Source organism: Oncorhynchus mykiss, unplaced genomic scaffold (genome assembly GCF_013265735.2).
Source record: "Oncorhynchus mykiss isolate Arlee unplaced genomic scaffold, USDA_OmykA_1.1 un_scaffold_309, whole genome shotgun sequence".
Lineage (NCBI taxonomy): Eukaryota > Metazoa > Chordata > Actinopteri > Salmoniformes > Salmonidae > Oncorhynchus > Oncorhynchus mykiss.
The window spans coordinates 25,001-45,781 of NW_023493758.1; the positions used below are offsets into that span (position 1 = coordinate 25,001).

At 48.4% G+C, this 20,781-nt stretch overlaps 2 protein-coding genes across 2 annotated transcripts in view; both read right to left on the minus strand.

Moving 5' to 3' along the window:
* Positions 1-8,758, minus strand: part of LOC118950550 — a 22,666-nt gene extending 13,908 nt beyond the window's left edge. Inside the window, exon 1 of the mRNA XM_036973766.1 lies at positions 8,705-8,758. The gene's annotated coding sequence lies outside the window, so the exon portion shown is untranslated. The remainder of the gene's footprint in view (positions 1-8,704) is intronic.
* LOC118950549 overlaps positions 6,583-20,781 on the minus strand; it is a 23,123-nt gene continuing 8,924 nt past the window's right edge. Inside the window, exon 2 of the mRNA XM_036973765.1 lies at positions 6,583-8,440. Within this exon, the coding sequence (XP_036829660.1) occupies positions 6,892-8,376 (1,485 nt within the window). The 5' untranslated portion in view covers positions 8,377-8,440 and the 3' untranslated portion in view covers positions 6,583-6,891. The remainder of the gene's footprint in view (positions 8,441-20,781) is intronic.

The following is a 20,781-nucleotide window of genomic DNA, read 5'->3' on the forward strand; positions in this document are numbered from 1 at the left end:
CTTTTTTCTCTCTCCGTGCAACTGGTGATTGAAAACGTGCACCTGGTCACCCAAAACACGGTTCTCTATGCGGTTAGCGGTGTTCCATATATTCATGTCCGGTTATGGCGCACCCTACTACGGACCTTTAGCAATGGGGGCCGGTCCCAATTATTTATGGAAGGTAGGATTTTTTTTTTTTTTCAACACTTTTCCCCTCTTTTTCTCTCTCTGCCGGGGCCGGCCCTGAGTGCTTTATGGACGGTTTAAAACATGACTATGGATGCAAATGCTCATTTTCCTCCGTGCACCTGGTGATTGAAAACGTGCATCTGGTAACCCAAAAATTATAAAACGGTTTTAAATACTTTTACCCGTCATTCTATTGATATAGCCCGCTAGGGGAGTGCCCCACTACGGCCCTCTCTCTGTCAGGGCCGTCCTTGGGTGCTTTTTAGACACTTTAAGAAATCACGATGGATGCAGATTGCTATTAATCCTCCGTGCAACTGGTGATTGAAAACGTGCATCTGGTAACCCAAAATTTCAAATATGGTTCAAAATGAATTTAAAGGCACCCCTCTCATTGTTGCCCGCTATGGGAGCACCCCACTAAGGCCCTGTCTCGGTCGGGGCCGTCCTGAGTGCTTTATAGACACTTTAAGAAATCGCGATGGATGCAGATTGCTATTAATCCTCCGTGCAACTGGTGATTGAAAATGTGCAACTGGTGATTGAAAACGTGCACCTGGTCACCCAAAACACGGTTCTCTATGCGGTTAGCGGTGTTCCATCTATTCATGTCCGCTTATGGCGCACCCTACTACGGACCTTTAGCAATGGGGGCCGGCCCGAATTATTTATGGAAGGTCTGATGATGAATTTTTTTTTTTTTCACCATCTCTTTCTCTCTCTGCCGGGGCCGGCCAAGAGTGCTTTATGGACGGTTTAAAACATGACTATGGATGCAAATGCTCATTTTCCTCCGTGCACCTGGTGATTGAAAACGTGCATCTGGTAACCCAAAAATTATAAAACGGTTTTAAATACTTTTACCCGTCATTCTATTGATATAGCCCGCTAGGGGAGTGCCCCACTACGGCCCTCTCTCTGTCAGGGCCGTCCTTGGGTGCTTTTTACACACTTTAAGAAATCACGATGGATGCAGATTGCTATTAATCCTCCGTGCAACTGGTGATTGAAAACGTGCATCTGGTAACCCAAAAATTATAAAACTGTTTTAAATCATTTTACCGGTCATTCTATTGATATAGCCCGCTAGGGGAGTGCCCCACTACGGCCCTGTCTCGGTCGGGGCCGTCCTTGGGTGCTTTTTAGACACTTTAAGAAATCACGATGGATGCAGATTGCTATTAATCCTCCGTGCAACTGGTGATTGAAAACGTGCATCTGGTAACCCAAAAATTATAAAACTGTTTTAAATCATTTTACCGGTCATTCTATTGATATAGCCCGCTAGGGGAGTGCCCCACTACGGCCCTGTCTCGGTCGGGGCCGTCCTTGGGTGCTTTTTAGACACTTTAAGAAATCACGATGGATGCAGATTGCTATTAATCCTCCGTGCAACTGGTGATTGAAAACGTGCATCTGGTAACCCAAAAATTATAAAACTGTTTTAAATCATTTTACCGGTCATTCTATTGATATAGCCCGCTAGGGGAGTGCCCCACTACGGCCCTGTCTCGGTCGGGGCCGTCCTTGGTGCTTTATGGACACTTTAAGAAATTGCGATGGATGCAGATTGCTATTAATCCTCCGTGCAACTGGTGATTGAAAACGTGCATCTGGTAACCCAAAAATTTAAATATGGTTCAAAACCCGGGTAACACCACTCTATTTACGGACATGACAGTAGAGCTTACCCCCTGGAGCTATTGACCTCCAGGCTTGTAGGCCCTTACTCACCACCCGGGTATCACCCCTCTATTTCGGGGATGATACCAGCAGGGGACCCCCCCCCACCTCCACAACCTCGCATACCAGGTGAACCAGGGCACCCACACTTAAGCACCCCTCCTCGGACATTAAAGCAGATAACCGCGCTGTTATGAACCGCGTGCACCTGGTCACCCAAATGGAACTTGTGCACCTGGTCACCCAAAAGGACCGGCGTGCACCTGGTCACCCAAAAGACCCGTGTGCACCTGGTCACCCAAAGGCCGGCGTGCACCTGGTCACCCAAAAGACCCGTGTGCACCTGGTCACCCAAAGGCCGGCGTGCACCTGGTCACCCAAAAGACCCGTGTGCACCTGGTCACCCAAAGGCCGGCGTGCACCTGGTCACCCAAAAGACCCGTGTGCACCTGGTCACCCAAAAGACCCGTGTGCACCTGGTCACCCAAAAGACCCGTGTGCACCTGGTCACCCAAAAGACCCGTGTGCACCTGGTCACCCAAAGGCCGGCGTGCACCTGGTCACCCAAAAGACCCGTGTGCACCTGGTCACCCAAAGGCCGGCGTGCACCTGGTCACCCAAAAGACCCGTGTGCACCTGGTCACCCAAAGGCCGGCGTGCACCTGGTCACCCAAAAGACCCGTGTGCACCTGGTCACCCAAAAGACCCGTGTGCACCTGGTCACCCAAAAGACCCGTGTGCACCTGGTCACCCAAAAGACCCGTGTGCACCTGGTCACCCAAAAGACCCGTGTGCACCTGGTCACCTAAACATTATAAAACTGTTTTAAATATTTTTACCCGTCATTCTATTGATATAGCCCGCTAGGGGAGTGCCCCACTACGGCCCTGTCTCGGTCGGGGCCGTCCTTGGTGCTTTATGGGCACTTTAAGAAATTGCGATGGATGCAGATTGCTATTAATCCCATGTGCACCTGGTCACCCAAAAGACCCGTGTGCACCTGGTCACCCAAAAGACCCGTGTGCACCTGGTCACCTAAAAATTATAAAACTGTTTTAAATATTTTTACCCGTCATTCTATTGATATAGCCCGCTAGGGGAGTGCCCCACTACGGCCCTGTCTCGGTCGGGGCCGTCCTTGGTGCTTTATGGGCACTTTAAGAAATTGCGATGGATGCAGATTGCTATTAATCCCATGTGCACCTGGTCACCCAAAAGACCCGTGTGCACCTGGTCACCCAAAAGACCCGTGTGCACCTGGTCACCTAAAAATTATAAAACTGTTTTAAATATTTTTACCCGTCATTCTATTGATATAGCCCGCTAGGGGAGTGCCCCACTACGGCCCTGTCTCGGTCGGGGCCGTCCTTGGTGCTTTATGGGCACTTTAAGAAATTGCGATGGATGCAGATTGCTATTAATCCCATGTGCACCTGGTCACCCAAAAGACCCGTGTGCACCTGGTCACCCAAAAGACCCGTGTGCACCTGGTCACCTAAAAATTATAAAACTGTTTTAAATATTTTTACCCGTCATTCTATTGATATAGCCCGCTAGGGGAGTGCCCCACTACGGCCCTGTCTCGGTCGGGGCCGTCCTTGGTGCTTTATGGGCACTTTAAGAAATTGCGATGGATGCAGATTGCTATTAATCCCATGTGCACCTGGTCACCCAAAAGACCCGTGTGCACCTGGTCACCCAAAAGACCCGTGTGCACCTGGTCACCTAAAAATTATAAAACTGTTTTAAATATTTTTACCCGTCATTCTATTGATATAGCCCGCTAGGGGAGTGCCCCACTACGGCCCTGTCTCGGTCGGGGCCGTCCTTGGTGCTTTATGGGCACTTTAAGAAATTGCGATGGATGCAGATTGCTATTAATCCCATGTGCACCTGGTCACCCAAAAGACCCGTGTGCACCTGGTCACCCAAAAGACCCGTGTGCACCTGGTCACCTAAAAATTATAAAACTGTTTTAAATATTTTTACCCGTCATTCTATTGATATAGCCCGCTAGGGGAGTGCCCCACTACGGCCCTGTCTCGGTCGGGGCCGTCCTTGGTGCTTTATGGGCACTTTAAGAAATTGCGATGGATGCAGATTGCTATTAATCCCATGTGCACCTGGTCACCCAAAAGACCCGTGTGCACCTGGTCACCCAAAAGACCCGTGTGCACCTGGTCACCTAAAAATTATAAAACTGTTTTAAATATTTTTACCCGTCATTCTATTGATATAGCCCGCTAGGGGAGTGCCCCACTACGGCCCTGTCTCGGTCGGGGCCGTCCTTGGTGCTTTATGGGCACTTTAAGAAATTGCGATGGATGCAGATTGCTATTAATCCCATGTGCACCTGGTCACCCAAAAGACCCGTGTGCACCTGGTCACCCAAAAGACCCGTGTGCACCTGGTCACCTAAAAATTATAAAACTGTTTTAAATATTTTTACCCGTCATTCTATTGATATAGCCCGCTAGGGGAGTGCCCCACTACGGCCCTGTCTCGGTCGGGGCCGTCCTTGGTGCTTTATGGGCACTTTAAGAAATTGCGATGGATGCAGATTGCTATTAATCCCATGTGCACCTGGTCACCCAAAAGACCCGTGTGCACCTGGTCACCCAAAAGACCCGTGTGCACCTGGTCACCTAAAAATTATAAAACTGTTTTAAATATTTTTACCCGTCATTCTATTGATATAGCCCGCTAGGGGAGTGCCCCACTACGGCCCTGTCTCGGTCGGGGCCGTCCTTGGTGCTTTATGGGCACTTTAAGAAATTGCGATGGATGCAGATTGCTATTAATCCCATGTGCACCTGGTCACCCAAAAGACCCGTGTGCACCTGGTCACCCAAAAGACCCGTGTGCACCTGGTCACCTAAAAATTATAAAACTGTTTTAAATATTTTTACCCGTCATTCTATTGATATAGCCCGCTAGGGGAGTGCCCCACTACGGCCCTGTCTCGGTCGGGGCCGTCCTTGGTGCTTTATGGGCACTTTAAGAAATTGCGATGGATGCAGATTGCTATTAATCCCATGTGCACCTGGTCACCCAAAAGACCCGTGTGCACCTGGTCACCCAAAAGACCCGTGTGCACCTGGTCACCTAAAAATTATAAAACTGTTTTAAATATTTTTACCCGTCATTCTATTGATATAGCCCGCTAGGGGAGTGCCCCACTACGGCCCTGTCTCGGTCGGGGCCGTCCTTGGTGCTTTATGGGCACTTTAAGAAATTGCGATGGATGCAGATTGCTATTAATCCCATGTGCACCTGGTCACCCAAAAGACCCGTGTGCACCTGGTCACCCAAAAGACCCGTGTGCACCTGGTCACCTAAAAATTATAAAACTGTTTTAAATATTTTTACCCGTCATTCTATTGATATAGCCCGCTAGGGGAGTGCCCCACTACGGCCCTGTCTCGGTCGGGGCCGTCCTTGGTGCTTTATGGGCACTTTAAGAAATTGCGATGGATGCAGATTGCTATTAATCCCATGTGCACCTGGTCACCCAAAAGACCCGTGTGCACCTGGTCACCCAAAAGACCCGTGTGCACCTGGTCACCTAAAAATTATAAAACTGTTTTAAATATTTTTACCCGTCATTCTATTGATATAGCCCGCTAGGGGAGTGCCCCACTACGGCCCTGTCTCGGTCGGGGCCGTCCTTGGTGCTTTATGGGCACTTTAAGAAATTGCGATGGATGCAGATTGCTATTAATCCCATGTGCACCTGGTCACCCAAAAGACCCGTGTGCACCTGGTCACCCAAAATACCCGTGTGCACCTGGTCACCTAAAAATTATAAAACTGTTTTAAATATTTTTACCCGTCATTCTATTGATATAGCCCGCTAGGGGAGTGCCCCACTACGGCCCTGTCTCGGTCGGGGCCGTCCTTGGTGCTTTATGGGCACTTTAAGAAATTGCGATGGATGCAGATTGCTATTAATCCCATGTGCACCTGGTCACCCAAAAGACCCGTGTGCACCTGGTCACCCAAAAGACCCGTGTGCACCTGGTCACCTAAAAATTATAAAACTGTTTTAAATATTTTTACCCGTCATTCTATTGATATAGCCCGCTAGGGGAGTGCCCCACTACGGCCCTGTCTCGGTCGGGCCGTCCTTGGTGCTTTATGGGCACTTTAAGAAATTGCGATGGATGCAGATTGCTATTAATCCCATGTGCACCTGGTCACCCAAAAGACCCGTGTGCACCTGGTCACCCAAAAGACCCGTGTGCACCTGGTCACCTAAAAATTATAAAACTGTTTTAAATATTTTTACCCGTCATTCTATTGATATAGCCCGCTAGGGGAGTGCCCCACTACGGCCCTGTCTCGGTCGGGGCCGTCCTTGGTGCTTTATGGGCACTTTAAGAAATTGCGATGGATGCAGATTGCTATTAATCCCATGTGCACCTGGTCACCCAAAAGACCCGTGTGCACCTGGTCACCCAAAAGACCCGTGTGCACCTGGTCACCTAAAAATTATAAAACTGTTTTAAATATTTTTACCCGTCATTCTATTGATATAGCCCGCTAGGGGAGTGCCCCACTACGGCCCTGTCTCGGTCGGGGCCGTCCTTGGTGCTTTATGGGCACTTTAAGAAATTGCGATGGATGCAGATTGCTATTAATCCCATGTGCACCTGGTCACCCAAAAGACCCGTGTGCACCTGGTCACCCAAAAGACCCGTGTGCACCTGGTCACCCAAAAGACCCGTGTGCACCTGGTCACCCAAAAATTATAAAACTGTTTTAAATACTTTTACCGGTCATTCTAATATTAAATCCCACTATGGAGCCCCACTACTGGGGAAAATTCACCGGAGGGCGCCAAAGGTAAATGGATTTTAGAATCCTCCATATATATTGTAGCTTTGGCGCACTCCAGTGAATTTTTTAAAGTACTGGGGCTTCATATTGGGAGTCCAGGTAAATGTATTTTGAAACACATTTTTAATCATTTTAATGCATAAATGACACAAATACAAGGGTGAATTTCAAACAAATATGCTTTAATTAATCAGTTAATCATTTATTGATTTGTCCCTCAATCAGTGCCCGGGCCCGGCTGGCATTTTTGGGCAAATTGTGGTACCGGTAGTGGCGTGCCTGCGTTTCCAGAGAGTGACACATATGGTCAGCCACAGTTCCTCGGTCTGTATCCAAGCCTTGGTTAAAGTTCAATGTGGCAACACTGCGTCGAATTGTACCGAAGGTCACTTTACTTCCAATACCAAACTCTGCAAAGATTTGCCCCACATACTCACACAGATTACCGTAAGGTTGACCGCAGGATGTGAAAAAGAAGAGTTCTATTTCTGAGGTCATTCCACTCAGATGAGGCCTGATTTGATGGAATCGTTTAAGCCAAGTGTATTCCTCCTGACATAGAACAATTCTGCACTCCCCAAAGCTATAGTTTGTTTTGTGGCTAGCTACACACATCTGATAACCCCCACCTTCCGGGGTTACTTCATTGAAATCACTCTCACTAAACATGGTGACTGGGGATCGTCGAGTGCCATTAAATATGGCCAACCGGCTGGACATGAGAGCTGCAAACCTACGCCTGTCAGAGCAGGTGGCACGGACCTCCAGCCTACTGAGAACTGAAGGAATGGCTTGATTGCTTAGCTCAACAAAGCGTTTTAAATCCGCAGCGCTGAGCACCTCGTCCCTGCAGCGTTGGCGGAATTTTGCCCTATGAGTTGCCTGGCTCTGCCGTGAGTCCCTGTCCATCTTCGCCAAGCAGAGTAACATCTTTCGAATTCCAACGACCTTAGCTTGCATACCATTTGGCCGGAACTGAATGAGATAATTCAGGAAACCTCGAATATCGGCCCGGTACATTTTTAACGTGGATGGTGCCAAACCACGGTCATCACATTGACCATACCACTCATACACACGTCTGTAGTTATCCAGAAAACACAGTCCTTCATCGGCCTTGCCCTCTGACATAATGCGGAGGAATTCCCGTACTCGGGATATACTGGTGCGACTATTGTCAATTCGTTTAACTGAAGGTTGTCTACCCGTAATATATTGTTCATATTCAGTCAAAATTACATTACTCCAAACCTCCATTCGGGACGGTACGCCGCCGCCGTCCTCATCACTCTCGCTCTCCGTGGAAGTCGCCACGTCACAGCCTTGCTCCCTCGGATCCGAGCACAGTTCACTACCGACCTGACTGACTGGCTGCACCGCCGCCGCCGACGCACCTGCCGTCTGATCACCCTCGTCCACAGGCTGCTGCTCCACGGACAACTCACTTTCAAAACACTCCAAAATCACAGGGTCCTCCGGCCGCGGTTCAACACCGTTGTCAGGCTGCATATACTGCCCCGATTCGGGCTGCTGTCTCTCACTCGAAAACCGGCTAAATTGCATAGCGTTCGTCCACTCCATAGTACCAAACTTAAGTCCATGTACAGCCTTTAAATGTCGGTCTAGCCGCACAATATTCTGTTTACAACAAAGTCCACAGTCGCGTCTTGGTCTGCTGCTCATGGCTTCTCTCTCCGGCCTTCCTCCGTGTCTCTTTGTTTGATCCACCAAACAAACTAACCCTAACCCTAACCCCTAACCCTAACCCTAACCCTAACCCTAACCCTAACCCCTAACCCTAACCCTAACCCTAACCCTAACCCTAACCCCTAACCCTAACCCTAACCCTAACCCTAACCCTAACCCCTAACCCTAACCCTAACCCTAACCCTAACCCTAACCCTAACCCTAACCCCTAACCCTAACCCTAACCCTAACCCTAACCCTAACCCTAACCCTAAACCCTAACCCTAACCCTAACCCTAACCTTAACCCTAACCCTTACCTAAACCTAACCTTAACCATTCTAAAAAACTATACCTTACCCTAACCTTAACCCTAACCTTAACCACTCTTAAAACTATACCTAAACCTAAAACCTACTGACAGACAGTCTTTTAACCCAACCAACGGGTTAATCTACAAGTGGGCAACCATGGGGCCTACTACTTTGGCCGGCCGCGCCCGGACCCACCCGGACCGCGCGCACATGTGTGGAGTGCACACCCCTCCCTTCCCCCCCTTCGGCTTCCACGTGTCAGAGATGGAAGTGGATCAACCGACTCAAAACTAGACAACCAAACACTTGCCAGTCACCGCTGCATTGCCTGACGGGGGGTCTGGACGCAGCAAGCCAAGGAAATTTTTATCCCTTTAAATTAACCGGGATCATCCCAAATCAGGCCTTTTCTAGGGGTGTTGATTCTACACCCAGTATACCTCTCTGTGAAATGGTTTGATGGTGAACAGGTTAAAAATAATCATTAGATTTAATACAACCTAAAATAGCTCTTACAAACCTCTGAAGGACATCACTCCTGAGACCTCCACCAACACACACTTCTACTCCTGAGAAACAACTAGAACGATGAAGAAATCAAGACCCACCTACTCCAAGCCTTCTCAACCAAGATTTTTTCATCAAAAGACCAAGAACTCATCAAAAGACCAAGAACTCTACAACCAGCCCCTGACCTTCAGATATACATCACCTCCTCTATTTTTTTTCAACTAAGAGGCAACATCCACCCTTCTTTTTTCACCAAAGAACAAAACATCATCACCCTGACACAGTGGAAACAGACTCCTACCCTCCCACAGAAACCCTGACGAACGTATTTCCAACTTAGGAGCAAAAAGAAACAAAATTATAAAATAGGTCCACCCCACTCACACCTCTGCACCATACACAAACACACCAAAAACCCAGGTAAGACCCCCACCCATAGGAGACCCACCCACACTACAAGCCTCAACCAGGAATGCCTGTCAACTGTACATCACAGGTACATACATGGGACAACCAAAAAGGAACCACCTAAAAACCACCCATCTGGATCAAAAACCTCTCTCACACAACTAAACACCCATATTCAACACTGGACCCCCCCCCCCCCCCCCAGGGAAGTATCCCCCACAGGACAGGTTGCATCAACTCCGGAGGACACACATCACTGGAAACAGCATAAAAAGTTTTTTCGGACCCGTACATCCCATACTCCAAGTGGACTTGAACACAGCAAAACGGCCAAATCTACCGCATATCCGGGAACCCAAGTGGACAGGAACGCGATCAAAGCTAAAACTCCGCTAAATAGGCACCAACTAAAAAGATATAAACAACACCATTCTCGATCCGAGGAAAAAGAAACACCCCCCTAGTAACACTACCTGCAACTATCCCTCAATTAAGAAACAAAGTTCAAGCCCTCTAATACCACAAAAAGACCAAAGAACCACGGCTACTACTCTTCCCTGCACATCGCACCTTATTACATATGAGTAAACGTGACTCCACAAAAATCGGAGGAAAAAATAACTCAACCACATTCAAAGACCTATAACCAGACCTATGGGTCACCTAGAACCCCAACTAAAAATTCTACAGGAACCCACAGATGTCCACTCTATCCTCTACCTTTCCTGGACCCACAGAACCTTACCTTCGGGTATTCCCAACCTCAAACCCCCTACCAGAGCAGACCGCTCCCAACGCTAACACACAAGTCAATGGTGACACAAAGGTCAAACACACACTTTTTACAGAAGGATCTATCATACTTCTACAAATCACAGGAACTCCACGTATGGCTCCTCTTGACCCCTAGGACTTCTAGTCTTACTTAAAATTCACCTGGCACCTCTCGGACACCCACAACCCAAACAGCACCCCAAAAGCAAAGTGTCTACTTCTCCTATACAAATTCCCCATTGGAATCAACGACGGAGGCCTTTTCATCACATAACAGACTACTAGACGCCTCTCCCCAAAAGCCAAGCGATCTCATTGGACAAGCCACGGTCGTTTCTCTCACATGAACACCGCATGCACACCTCATGCACCAATCGGATTCGACACCTGGCAAAACCACACCCCCCTCATTTCCTATAAAAGAGGAGCTTCCCTCAGCCTCAGTACCATTCTACCTGAACATCTTTTGAAGACACTTCACCTGGAGAAGACACAAGCTGGACCTCTACCAAAGAACTGCACCCAAGATGACTACTCCAACTGAAAGACCAGACCCCAGCTCCATGCTACACCATGGATACACCTCACCTGGACCAAGCCGCCAGCTGGTACTCCACACTCCCCACGAATATCCTTCTACTCCCTTTGGAACAAAAGGACCCTAAATAGCTTCATGCTACACCCTGAATCTAGACCACTCCGAGCCGCTTTTAAATCCTTGCGATTCCTCCCCTAATCTAGGTACTCCTACATCACGGAACCCACCTCCCAGAGAATCAACGCCCTTTTTGGCCTTTTTTCAACGGACCTTCATAGACCTCCAAGACCGTCGAGCCTCAACTACACATATACCCACACACACACCCCATTTTCCCTGGTCCAAAATACGGCTTTTTTTACCGTACTACGACCAAGTGCACCTATTTTTGCACCTTTCTTTTCTCCTCCCTGCCACCTGATGAAGCCGAGCAAGGCAGAAACGCGTCGTGGCTGGGCTACCCCTAGATCCGCTGTGATGCTGTAAGGAAGGCAGATTCCACACGGACTTCGGGGGTATCTCCTTTTGGCTACCCTATTTTCATTTGTACTTTTCTCTTACCCTTATTTTGAGTTTTACACAGGGACACACTACAACGGATGATCTACGAGACAACAAGGACCCCGGGCACTCTGATGGCAACCCAGACCCCCTACTCCACCTACAAACCGGGCCCAAAAATTTCGACGGGGCATAGATAATCACTTAGACCCTCTACACCTTTTAAGAAGAGACGCTCAGAGGGGCCAGCCGAAAAAAGTTTCGACTGGCAACCTAGTCTCATTGTAGGAACGTCGACTTCGCCTAACATAACGTCTTTTTTTCAGGCTTCAACAAATGGCACAACAGGCTCCCACCACTACAACCCCGACCACACAGGACAACCCGGCCTCACAAACCCAAGACCAACCGGAACCGAGAACAAAGAAACCCTTCTAAAAAAGCGGCCAAACCCCCACCATACCAGAGGACCCAGAGACCCGGTCATACCCTCATAAGGTTGACATAGGGAAGGGCTCCTTTTGGGCAACACAAACCCTCCTAACCTTCCCCCACATCATACCCTGACCAGGGTGATTGAGGGAACGGAGCAGAGGCAGAGTGTTAAGGTGGCCTCTGCATTTTCATCTCCATCCCATACCCAGACCTGGGTGGTATGGAATGATAATCAGCAGGAACAGGTTATAACTCCACAACCGTCTATCTCCACATACTCTTCCCAGTCAACACCATCATTCATGGGATTGCTGGACAGAAACATTGGATGACATCCCCAGCAGGCAACCAAACCCACAGCCAATCCAACATGATGGGAATCCAGGACCTTCTAGACACCTAGCCCCTTCGAGAAGGACATGCCTCAAACCTACCAAACAGGTCACCTCTTCAAACAGAATACCACCACCGCTCACCACACCATAGGATGGAGAAATAGGACGTGGACACCCCAGAGGACGGTCCCCCACATAGGACCAGAGGGCACCAGTACCGAACCACCTTTATGAGCACTTAGACTCTGCGGGGAACTCAAAGAACACCAACTTCCTTCACCACAACAGAAGCTATCCATTCCTGGACCCTGACTCCGTGCTTTGTCCCCCTCCAGAAACTCCACGGACCGGATTAAACCACCCACTCCATCAAAACAGCAAACCCAGCCAAAAGGCGAAGCTCTCACCAATCCAGTGGAGAGATAGGACGTGGACACCCCAGAGGACTGTCCCCCACACAGGACCAGAGGGCCCCAAAACCAAACCACCTTTACGAACACTAAAGACGCTGCAGGAAAATCCAAAAACACCATAAACTTCCTACAACCCAACAATAGCTATCGATTTGTGGACCCTGACCCCGTGCTCTGTCCCCCTCCAGAAACCCCACGGACCGGATCAACCCACCTGCTCCATCCAGCAGCAAAACACAGCGAAAGGCGAAGCCCTCACCGATCCAGTACCGCAGGGTTAATGCCTCCACAGGTGGAACAATACCACAGCAAAATATAAGAAACCGTTTGGAACACCAGACCCTAACCACTACCACTCTGAAAAAAACGGGACAACCTGGTCTCACCAACCCAAGACCCACAAGAACCAATGTTAAAGGAACTCTCCCAAGATAGAGGCCCAACCCTACCACACCCGATGGCCCACTTCCACCATACAACTCACCAAGCTACCGGGTGGTAACCCACATCCAGAAGAGACTACGGCCAAAATAACTACTCCCTCTTCACACACCGATCCTGGCCTCCCAAAGACCACAACAAAGGAACCAAAGAATCTCTCCGGGACCCACGGACGGACCTCCCAAACCCCTCGAGGACCAACACCACTTCCCACGGGAACCGATGTCAAAAGAACTCTCCCTAGAAGCGGATCAACCCCACCATACCTGATGGCCTACCCCCACCATACAACTCACCCAGCTTCCGAGTGGCTACTCGCATCCCCCAAAAAAATGATGTCTCAAATCCAAAAAACTACTCCCTCTCCACACCCCCATCCTGGCATTCAGAAGGAACAAAAATCTTAAGGATTCCTTAATCAACAGCCACTTCCAAAAATAACAACCACAACGAAGAACTCAAAAAATACAACCGAGACTCACGAACCTAGGATGGACCTCCCAAAAATAACCCTCCAGGACCAACACCACTACCACGGGCTGGACCACCACTGAGGCTTCCAGTACAGCGGAGGAACATCTGGACATACACTGCACCTGCACCTTACACACCCCACATCCCATACAAAAGACAGGGGGTCATTAAGACCACAAAAACAGACTTCCAATAGCACCATAGAGTTACCATGACCATGGACTCTCAATATAACTTTCCTGTAGCTACTTTACTAGCACCATAGAGTTACCATGACCATGGACTCTCAATAATACTTTCCTTGAGCCACTTTACTAAACACTATAGAGTTACCGTGACCACGGACTCTAAAAAAAAAAAAAAAAAAAAAAAAAAAAAAAAAAAAAAAATCATCTATATGATTTTTTCTTTTTTCTTTTTTCTTTCTGGAAGTAAGGGTTACCATGACCATGGACCCTTGACGGAAAGAAACAATAAAATAGAACACAAATAGACCAAATTTAAACAAAAAAAACCTTCACCAACCTACCATTCTTCTAAAATATTTTTTGGAGACACCCACCAGCACCCCCAACGGACGAGAACCTTTTTTCTCCAACTACTCTGGGGACCCCGACCTTGGCGACTCCCCCGCAGCGATTACACCCTAAGCAATTAGGCCCTTCCATACACCAAGCAAGAAGACAGGAGGATATGGATAGACCGGACTCCTTCGGGACCTCTCGGGGTTCTGTTGGCAGACCAATCGGCTCAACCCTCCCAGCCCCTTTACACACGGGAGACTCACGTAACGCGCTGGACGACTATCTACCCCAGTTTAGAATTGGATTGGCAGTATGTCCAGTAGCGCATGGGTGGTCCTAGCGGGTTGGGGCAGTTAAGTCCTCGAAAAGAGGGGCTTTTGGGTCAGGCGCTGCGGCTGGAGGACTCGCATTGGCCGTGTAATCCCTGGGGTGCCCAGATAATGTCTGGCGGAGAATTGGATCCCACGGAATAATTCCTCTGGGAGGATCCCTTACCCCGCCGTACTTAGCCTGGACAACCGATCCACTTGTTTGACCTGGACTACGAACAAATTCACTGTCTAGGGAGGATATACCTCTGGAAACGTTACGATCCTGGAAGGGAGTAACTTCACTGGTCACTATCACCCAAAACCACTGAATCACTTACGACTGAGATGGTGGGGATGTAAACACCCAATTAACTTCTACTACTGCCGGACGTTTCATACGTAAGCCAGAGAGGGTTTGCCGGTTCCTAAACCCTCCATACACCTACCGAAACACAGGACGAAACTCCAAGGGTAGTTTAAAGACTGACCACTTGACAGGGACACATGGCAACCGACTGAGGTCCGGACCTGCATAAGGTACGCAACTCGATGGTTTTGCCTGATCCTACGCCGAGTATACCCATACAGACCAGCTGGATTTGACTAGACATGGGTTAATTTGGAATTAGGATCCTGGAAGGGAATAACTCCTAATTACACACATGATTGAAAACATCCAGGACCAAAGACTGACGAACACTGAAGTAAATACATAGACAACATGGAGCTAAAAAAAGAAGGATCCGAAAGAGAGTAAACTCCTAAGTTGCACTATGCTTTCCACTTCCGTTGACATAGCGGACCAAGACATCATGACCATACCACTCGACATGGACACATGGCAACCAACCGAGGACCGGACCTGCATAAGGTACGCAACTCAAGGGTTTTGCCTGATCCTAAGTTGAGTTGACAGACTTACCTAAACCATTCTGAAATACTATACCTAGCCTTAACCCTAAACCTAACTCTAACCTTAACCACTCTAAAAAACCCTTACCTAACCCTAACCCTAACCCTAACCCTAAACCCTAACCCTAACCCTAACCCTAACCTTAACCCTAACCCTTACCTAAACCTAACCTTAACCATTCTAAAAAACTATACCTTACCCTAACCTTAACCCTAACCTTAACCACTCTTAAAACTATACCTAAACCTAAAACCTACTGACAGACAGTCTTTTAACCCAACCAACGGGTTAATCTACAAGTGGGCAACCATGGGGCCTACTACTTTGGCCGGCCGCGCCCGGACCCACCCGGACCGCGCGCACATGTGTGGAGTGCACACCCCTCCCTTCCCCCCCTTCGGCTTCCACGTGTCAGAGATGGAAGTGGATCAACCGACTCAAAACTAGACAACCAAACACTTGCCAGTCACCGCTGCATTGCCTGACGGGGGGTCTGGACGCAGCAAGCCAAGGAAATTTTTATCCCTTTAAATTAACCGGGATCATCCCAAATCAGGCCTTTTCTAGGGGTGTTGATTCTACACCCAGTATACCTCTCTGTGAAATGGTTTGATGGTGAACAGGTTAAAAATAATCATTAGATTTAATACAACCTAAAATAGCTCTTACAAACCTCTGAAGGACATCACTCCTGAGACCTCCACCAACACACACTTCTACTCCTGAGAAACAACTAGAACGATGAAGAAATCAAGACCCACCTACTCCAAGCCTTCTCAACCAAGATTTTTTCATCAAAAGACCAAGAACTCATCAAAAGACCAAGAACTCTACAACCAGCCCCTGACCTTCAGATATACATCACCTCCTCTATTTTTTTTCAACTAAGAGGCAACATCCACCCTTCTTTTTTCACCAAAGAACAAAACATCATCACCCTGACACAGTGGAAACAGACTCCTACCCTCCCACAGAAACCCTGACGAACGTATTTCCAACTTAGGAGCAAAAAGAAACAAAATTATAAAATAGGTCCACCCCACTCACACCTCTGCACCATACACAAACACACCAAAAACCCAGGTAAGACCCCCACCCATAGGAGACCCACCCACACTACAAGCCTCAACCAGGAATGCCTGTCAACTGTACATCACAGGTACATACATGGGACAACCAAAAAGGAACCACCTAAAAACCACCCATCTGGATCAAAAACCTCTCTCACACAACTAAACACCCATATTCAACACTGGACCCCCCCCCCCCCCCCCAGGGAAGTATCCCCCACAGGACAGGTTGCATCAACTCCGGAGGACACACATCACTGGAAACAGCATAAAAAGTTTTTTCGGACCCGTACATCCCATACTCCAAGTGGACTTGAACACAGCAAAACGGCCAAATCTACCGCATATCCGGGAACCCAAGTGGACAGGAACGCGATCAAAGCTAAAACTCCGCTAAATAGGCACCAACTAAAAAGATATAAACAACACCATTCTCGATCCGAGGAAAAAGAAACACCCCCCTAGTAACACTACCTGCAACTATCCCCCAATTAAGAAACAAAGTTCAAGCCCTCTAATACCACAAAAAGACCAAAGAACCACGGCTACTACTCTTCCCTGCACATCGCACCTTATTACATATGAGTAAACGTGACTCCACAAAAATCGGAGGAAAAAATAACTCAACCACATTCAAAGACCTATAACCAGACCTATGGGTCACCTAGAACCCCAACTAAAAATTCTACAGGAACCCACAGATGTCCACTCTATCCTCTACCTTTCCTGGACCCACAGAACCTTACCTTCGGGTATTCCCAACCTCAAACCCCCTACCAGAGCAGACCGCTCCCAACGCTAACACACAAGTCAATGGTGACACAAAGGTCAAACACACACTTTTTACAGAAGGATCTATCATACTTCTACAAATCACAGGAACTCCACGTATGGCTCCTCTTGACCCCTAGGACTTCTAGTCTTACTTAAAATTCACCTGGCACCTCTCGGACACCCACAACCCAAACAGCACCCCAAAAGCAAAGTGTCTACTTCTCCTATACAAATTCCCCATTGGAATCAACGACGGAGGCCTTTTCATCACATAACAGACTACTAGACGCCTCTCCCCAAAAGCCAAGCGATCTCATTGGACAAGCCACGGTCGTTTCTCTCACATGAACACCGCATGCACACCTCATGCACCAATCGGATTCGACACCTGGCAAAACCACACCCCCCTCATTTCCTATAAAAGAGGAGCTTCCCTCAGCCTCAGTACCATTCTACCTGAACATCTTTTGAAGACACTTCACCTGGAGAAGACACAAGCTGGACCTCTACCAAAGAACTGCACCCAAGATGACTACTCCAACTGAAAGACCAGACCCCAGCTCCATGCTACACCATGGATACACCTCACCTGGACCAAGCCGCCAGCTGGTACTCCACACTCCCCACGAATATCCTTCTACTCCCTTTGGAACAAAAGGACCCTAAATAGCTTCATGCTACACCCTGAATCTAGACCACTCCGAGCCGCTTTTAAATCCTTGCGATTCCTCCCCTAATCTAGGTACTCCTACATCACGGAACCCACCTCCCAGAGAATCAACGCCCTTTTTGGCCTTTTTTCAACGGACCTTCATAGACCTCCAAGACCGTCGAGCCTCAACTACACATATACCCACACACACACCCCATTTTCCCTGGTCCAAAATACGGCTTTTTTTACCGTACTACGACCAAGTGCACCTATTTTTGCACCTTTCTTTTCTCCTCCCTGCCACCTGATGAAGCCGAGCAAGGCAGAAACGCGTCGTGGCTGGGCTACCCCTAGATCCGCTGTGATGCTGTAAGGAAGGCAGATTCCACACGGACTTCGGGGGTATCTCCTTTTGGCTACCCATTTTCATTTGTACTTTTCTCTTACCCTTATTTTGAGTTTTACACAGGGACACACTACAACGGATGATCTACGAGACAACAAGGACCCCGGGCACTCTGATGGCAACCCAGACCCCCTACTCCACCTACAAACCGGGCCCAAAAATTTCGACGGGGCATAGATAATCACTTAGACCCTCTACACCTTTTAAGAAGAGACGCTCAGAGGGGCCAGCCGAAAAAAGTTTCGACTGGCAACCTAGTCTCATTGTAGGAACGTCGACTTCGCCTAACATAACGTCTTTTTTTCAGGCTTCAACAAATGGCACAACAGGCTCCCACCACTACAACCCCGACCACACAGGACAACCCGGCCTCACAAACCCAAGACCAACCGGAACCGAGAACAAAGAAACCCTTCTAAAAAAGCGGCCAAACCCCCACCATACCAGAGGACCCAGAGACCCGGTCATACCCTCATAAGGTTGACATAGGGAAGGGCTCCTTTTGGGCAACACAAACCCTCCTAACCTTCCCCCACATCATACCCTGACCAGGGTGATTGAGGGAACGGAGCAGAGGCAGAGTGTTAAGGTGGCCTCTGCATTTTCATCTCCATCCCATACCCAGACCTGGGTGGTATGGAATGATAATCAGCAGGAACAGGTTATAACTCCACAACCGTCTATCTCCACATACTCTTCCCAGTCAACACCATCATTCATGGGATTGCTGGACAGAAACATTGGATGACATCCCCAGCAGGCAACCAAACCCACAGCCAATCCAACATGATGGGAATCCAGGACCTTCTAGACACCTAGCCCCTTCGAGAAGGACATGCCTCAAACCTACCAAACAGGTCACCTCTTCAAACAGAATACCACCACCGCTCACCACACCATAGGATGGAGAAATAGGACGTGGACACCCCAGAGGACGGTCCCCCACATAGGACCAGAGGGCACCAGTACCGAACCACCTTTATGAGCACTTAGACTCTGCGGGGAACTCAAAGAACACCAACTTCCTTCACCACAACAGAAGCTATCCATTCCTGGACCCTGACTCCGTGCTTTGTCCCCCTCCAGAAACTCCACGGACCGGATTAAACCACCCACTCCATCAAAACAGCAAACCCAGCCAAAAGGCGAAGCTCTCACCAATCCAGTGGAGAGATAGGACGTGGACACCCCAGAGGACTGTCCCCCACACAGGACCAGAGGGCCCCAAAACCAAACCACCTTTACGAACACTAAAGACGCTGCAGGAAAATCCAAAAACACCATAAACTTCCTACAACCCAACAATAGCTATCGATTTGTGGACCCTGACCCCGTGCTCTGTCCCCCTCCAGAAACCCCACGGACCGGATCAACCCACCTGCTCCATCCAGCAGCAAAACACAGCGAAAGGCGAAGCCCTCACCGATCCAGTACCGCAGGGTTAATGCCTCCACAGGTGGAACAATACCACAGCAAAATATAAGAAACCGTTTGGAACACCAGACCCTAACCACTACCACTCTGAAAAAAACGGGACAACCTGGTCTCACCAACCCAAGACCCACAAGAACCAATGTTAAAGGAACTCTCCCAAGATAGAGGCCCAACCCTACCACACCCGATGGCCCACTTCCACCATACAACTCACCAAGCTACCGGGTGGTAACCCACATCCAGAAGAGACTACGGCCAAAATAACTACTCCCTCTTCACACACCGATCCTGGCCTCCCAAAGACCACAACAAAGGAACCAAAGAATCTCTCCGGGACCCACGGACGGACCTCCCAAACCCCTCGAGGACCAACACCACTTCCCACGGGAACCGATGTCAAAAGAACTCTCCCTAGAAGCGGATCAACCCCACCATACCTGATGGCCTACCCCCACCATACAACTCACCCAGCTTCCGAGTGGCTACTCGCATCCCCCAAAAAAATGATGTCTCAAATCCAAAAAACTACTCCCTCTCCACACCCCCATCCTGGCATTCAGAAGGAACAAAAATCTTAAGGATTCCTTAATCAACAGCCACTTCCAAAAATAACAACCACAACGAAGAACTCAAAAAATACAACCGAGACTCACGAACCTAGGATGGACCTCCCAAAAATAACCCTCCAGGACCAACACCACTACCACGGGCTGGACCACCACTGAGGCTTCCAGTACAGCGGAGGAACATCTGGACATACACTGCACCTGCACCTTACACACCCCACATCCCATACAAAAGACAGGGGGTCATTAAGACCACAAAAACAGACTTCCAATAGCACCATAGAGTTACCATGACCATGGACTCTCAATATAACTTTCCTGTAGCTACTTTACTAGCACCATAGAGTTACCATGACCATGGACTCTCAATAATACTTTCCTTGAGCCACTTTACTAAACACTATAGAGTTACCGTGACCACGGACTCTAAAAAAAAAAAAAAAAAAAAAAAAAAAAAAATCATCTATATGATTTTTTCTTTTTTCTTTTTTCTTTCTGGAAGTAAGGGTTACCATGACCATGGACCCTTGACGGAAAGAAACAATAAAATAGAACACAAATAGACCAAATTTAAACAAAAAAAACCTTCACCAACCTACCATTCTTCTAA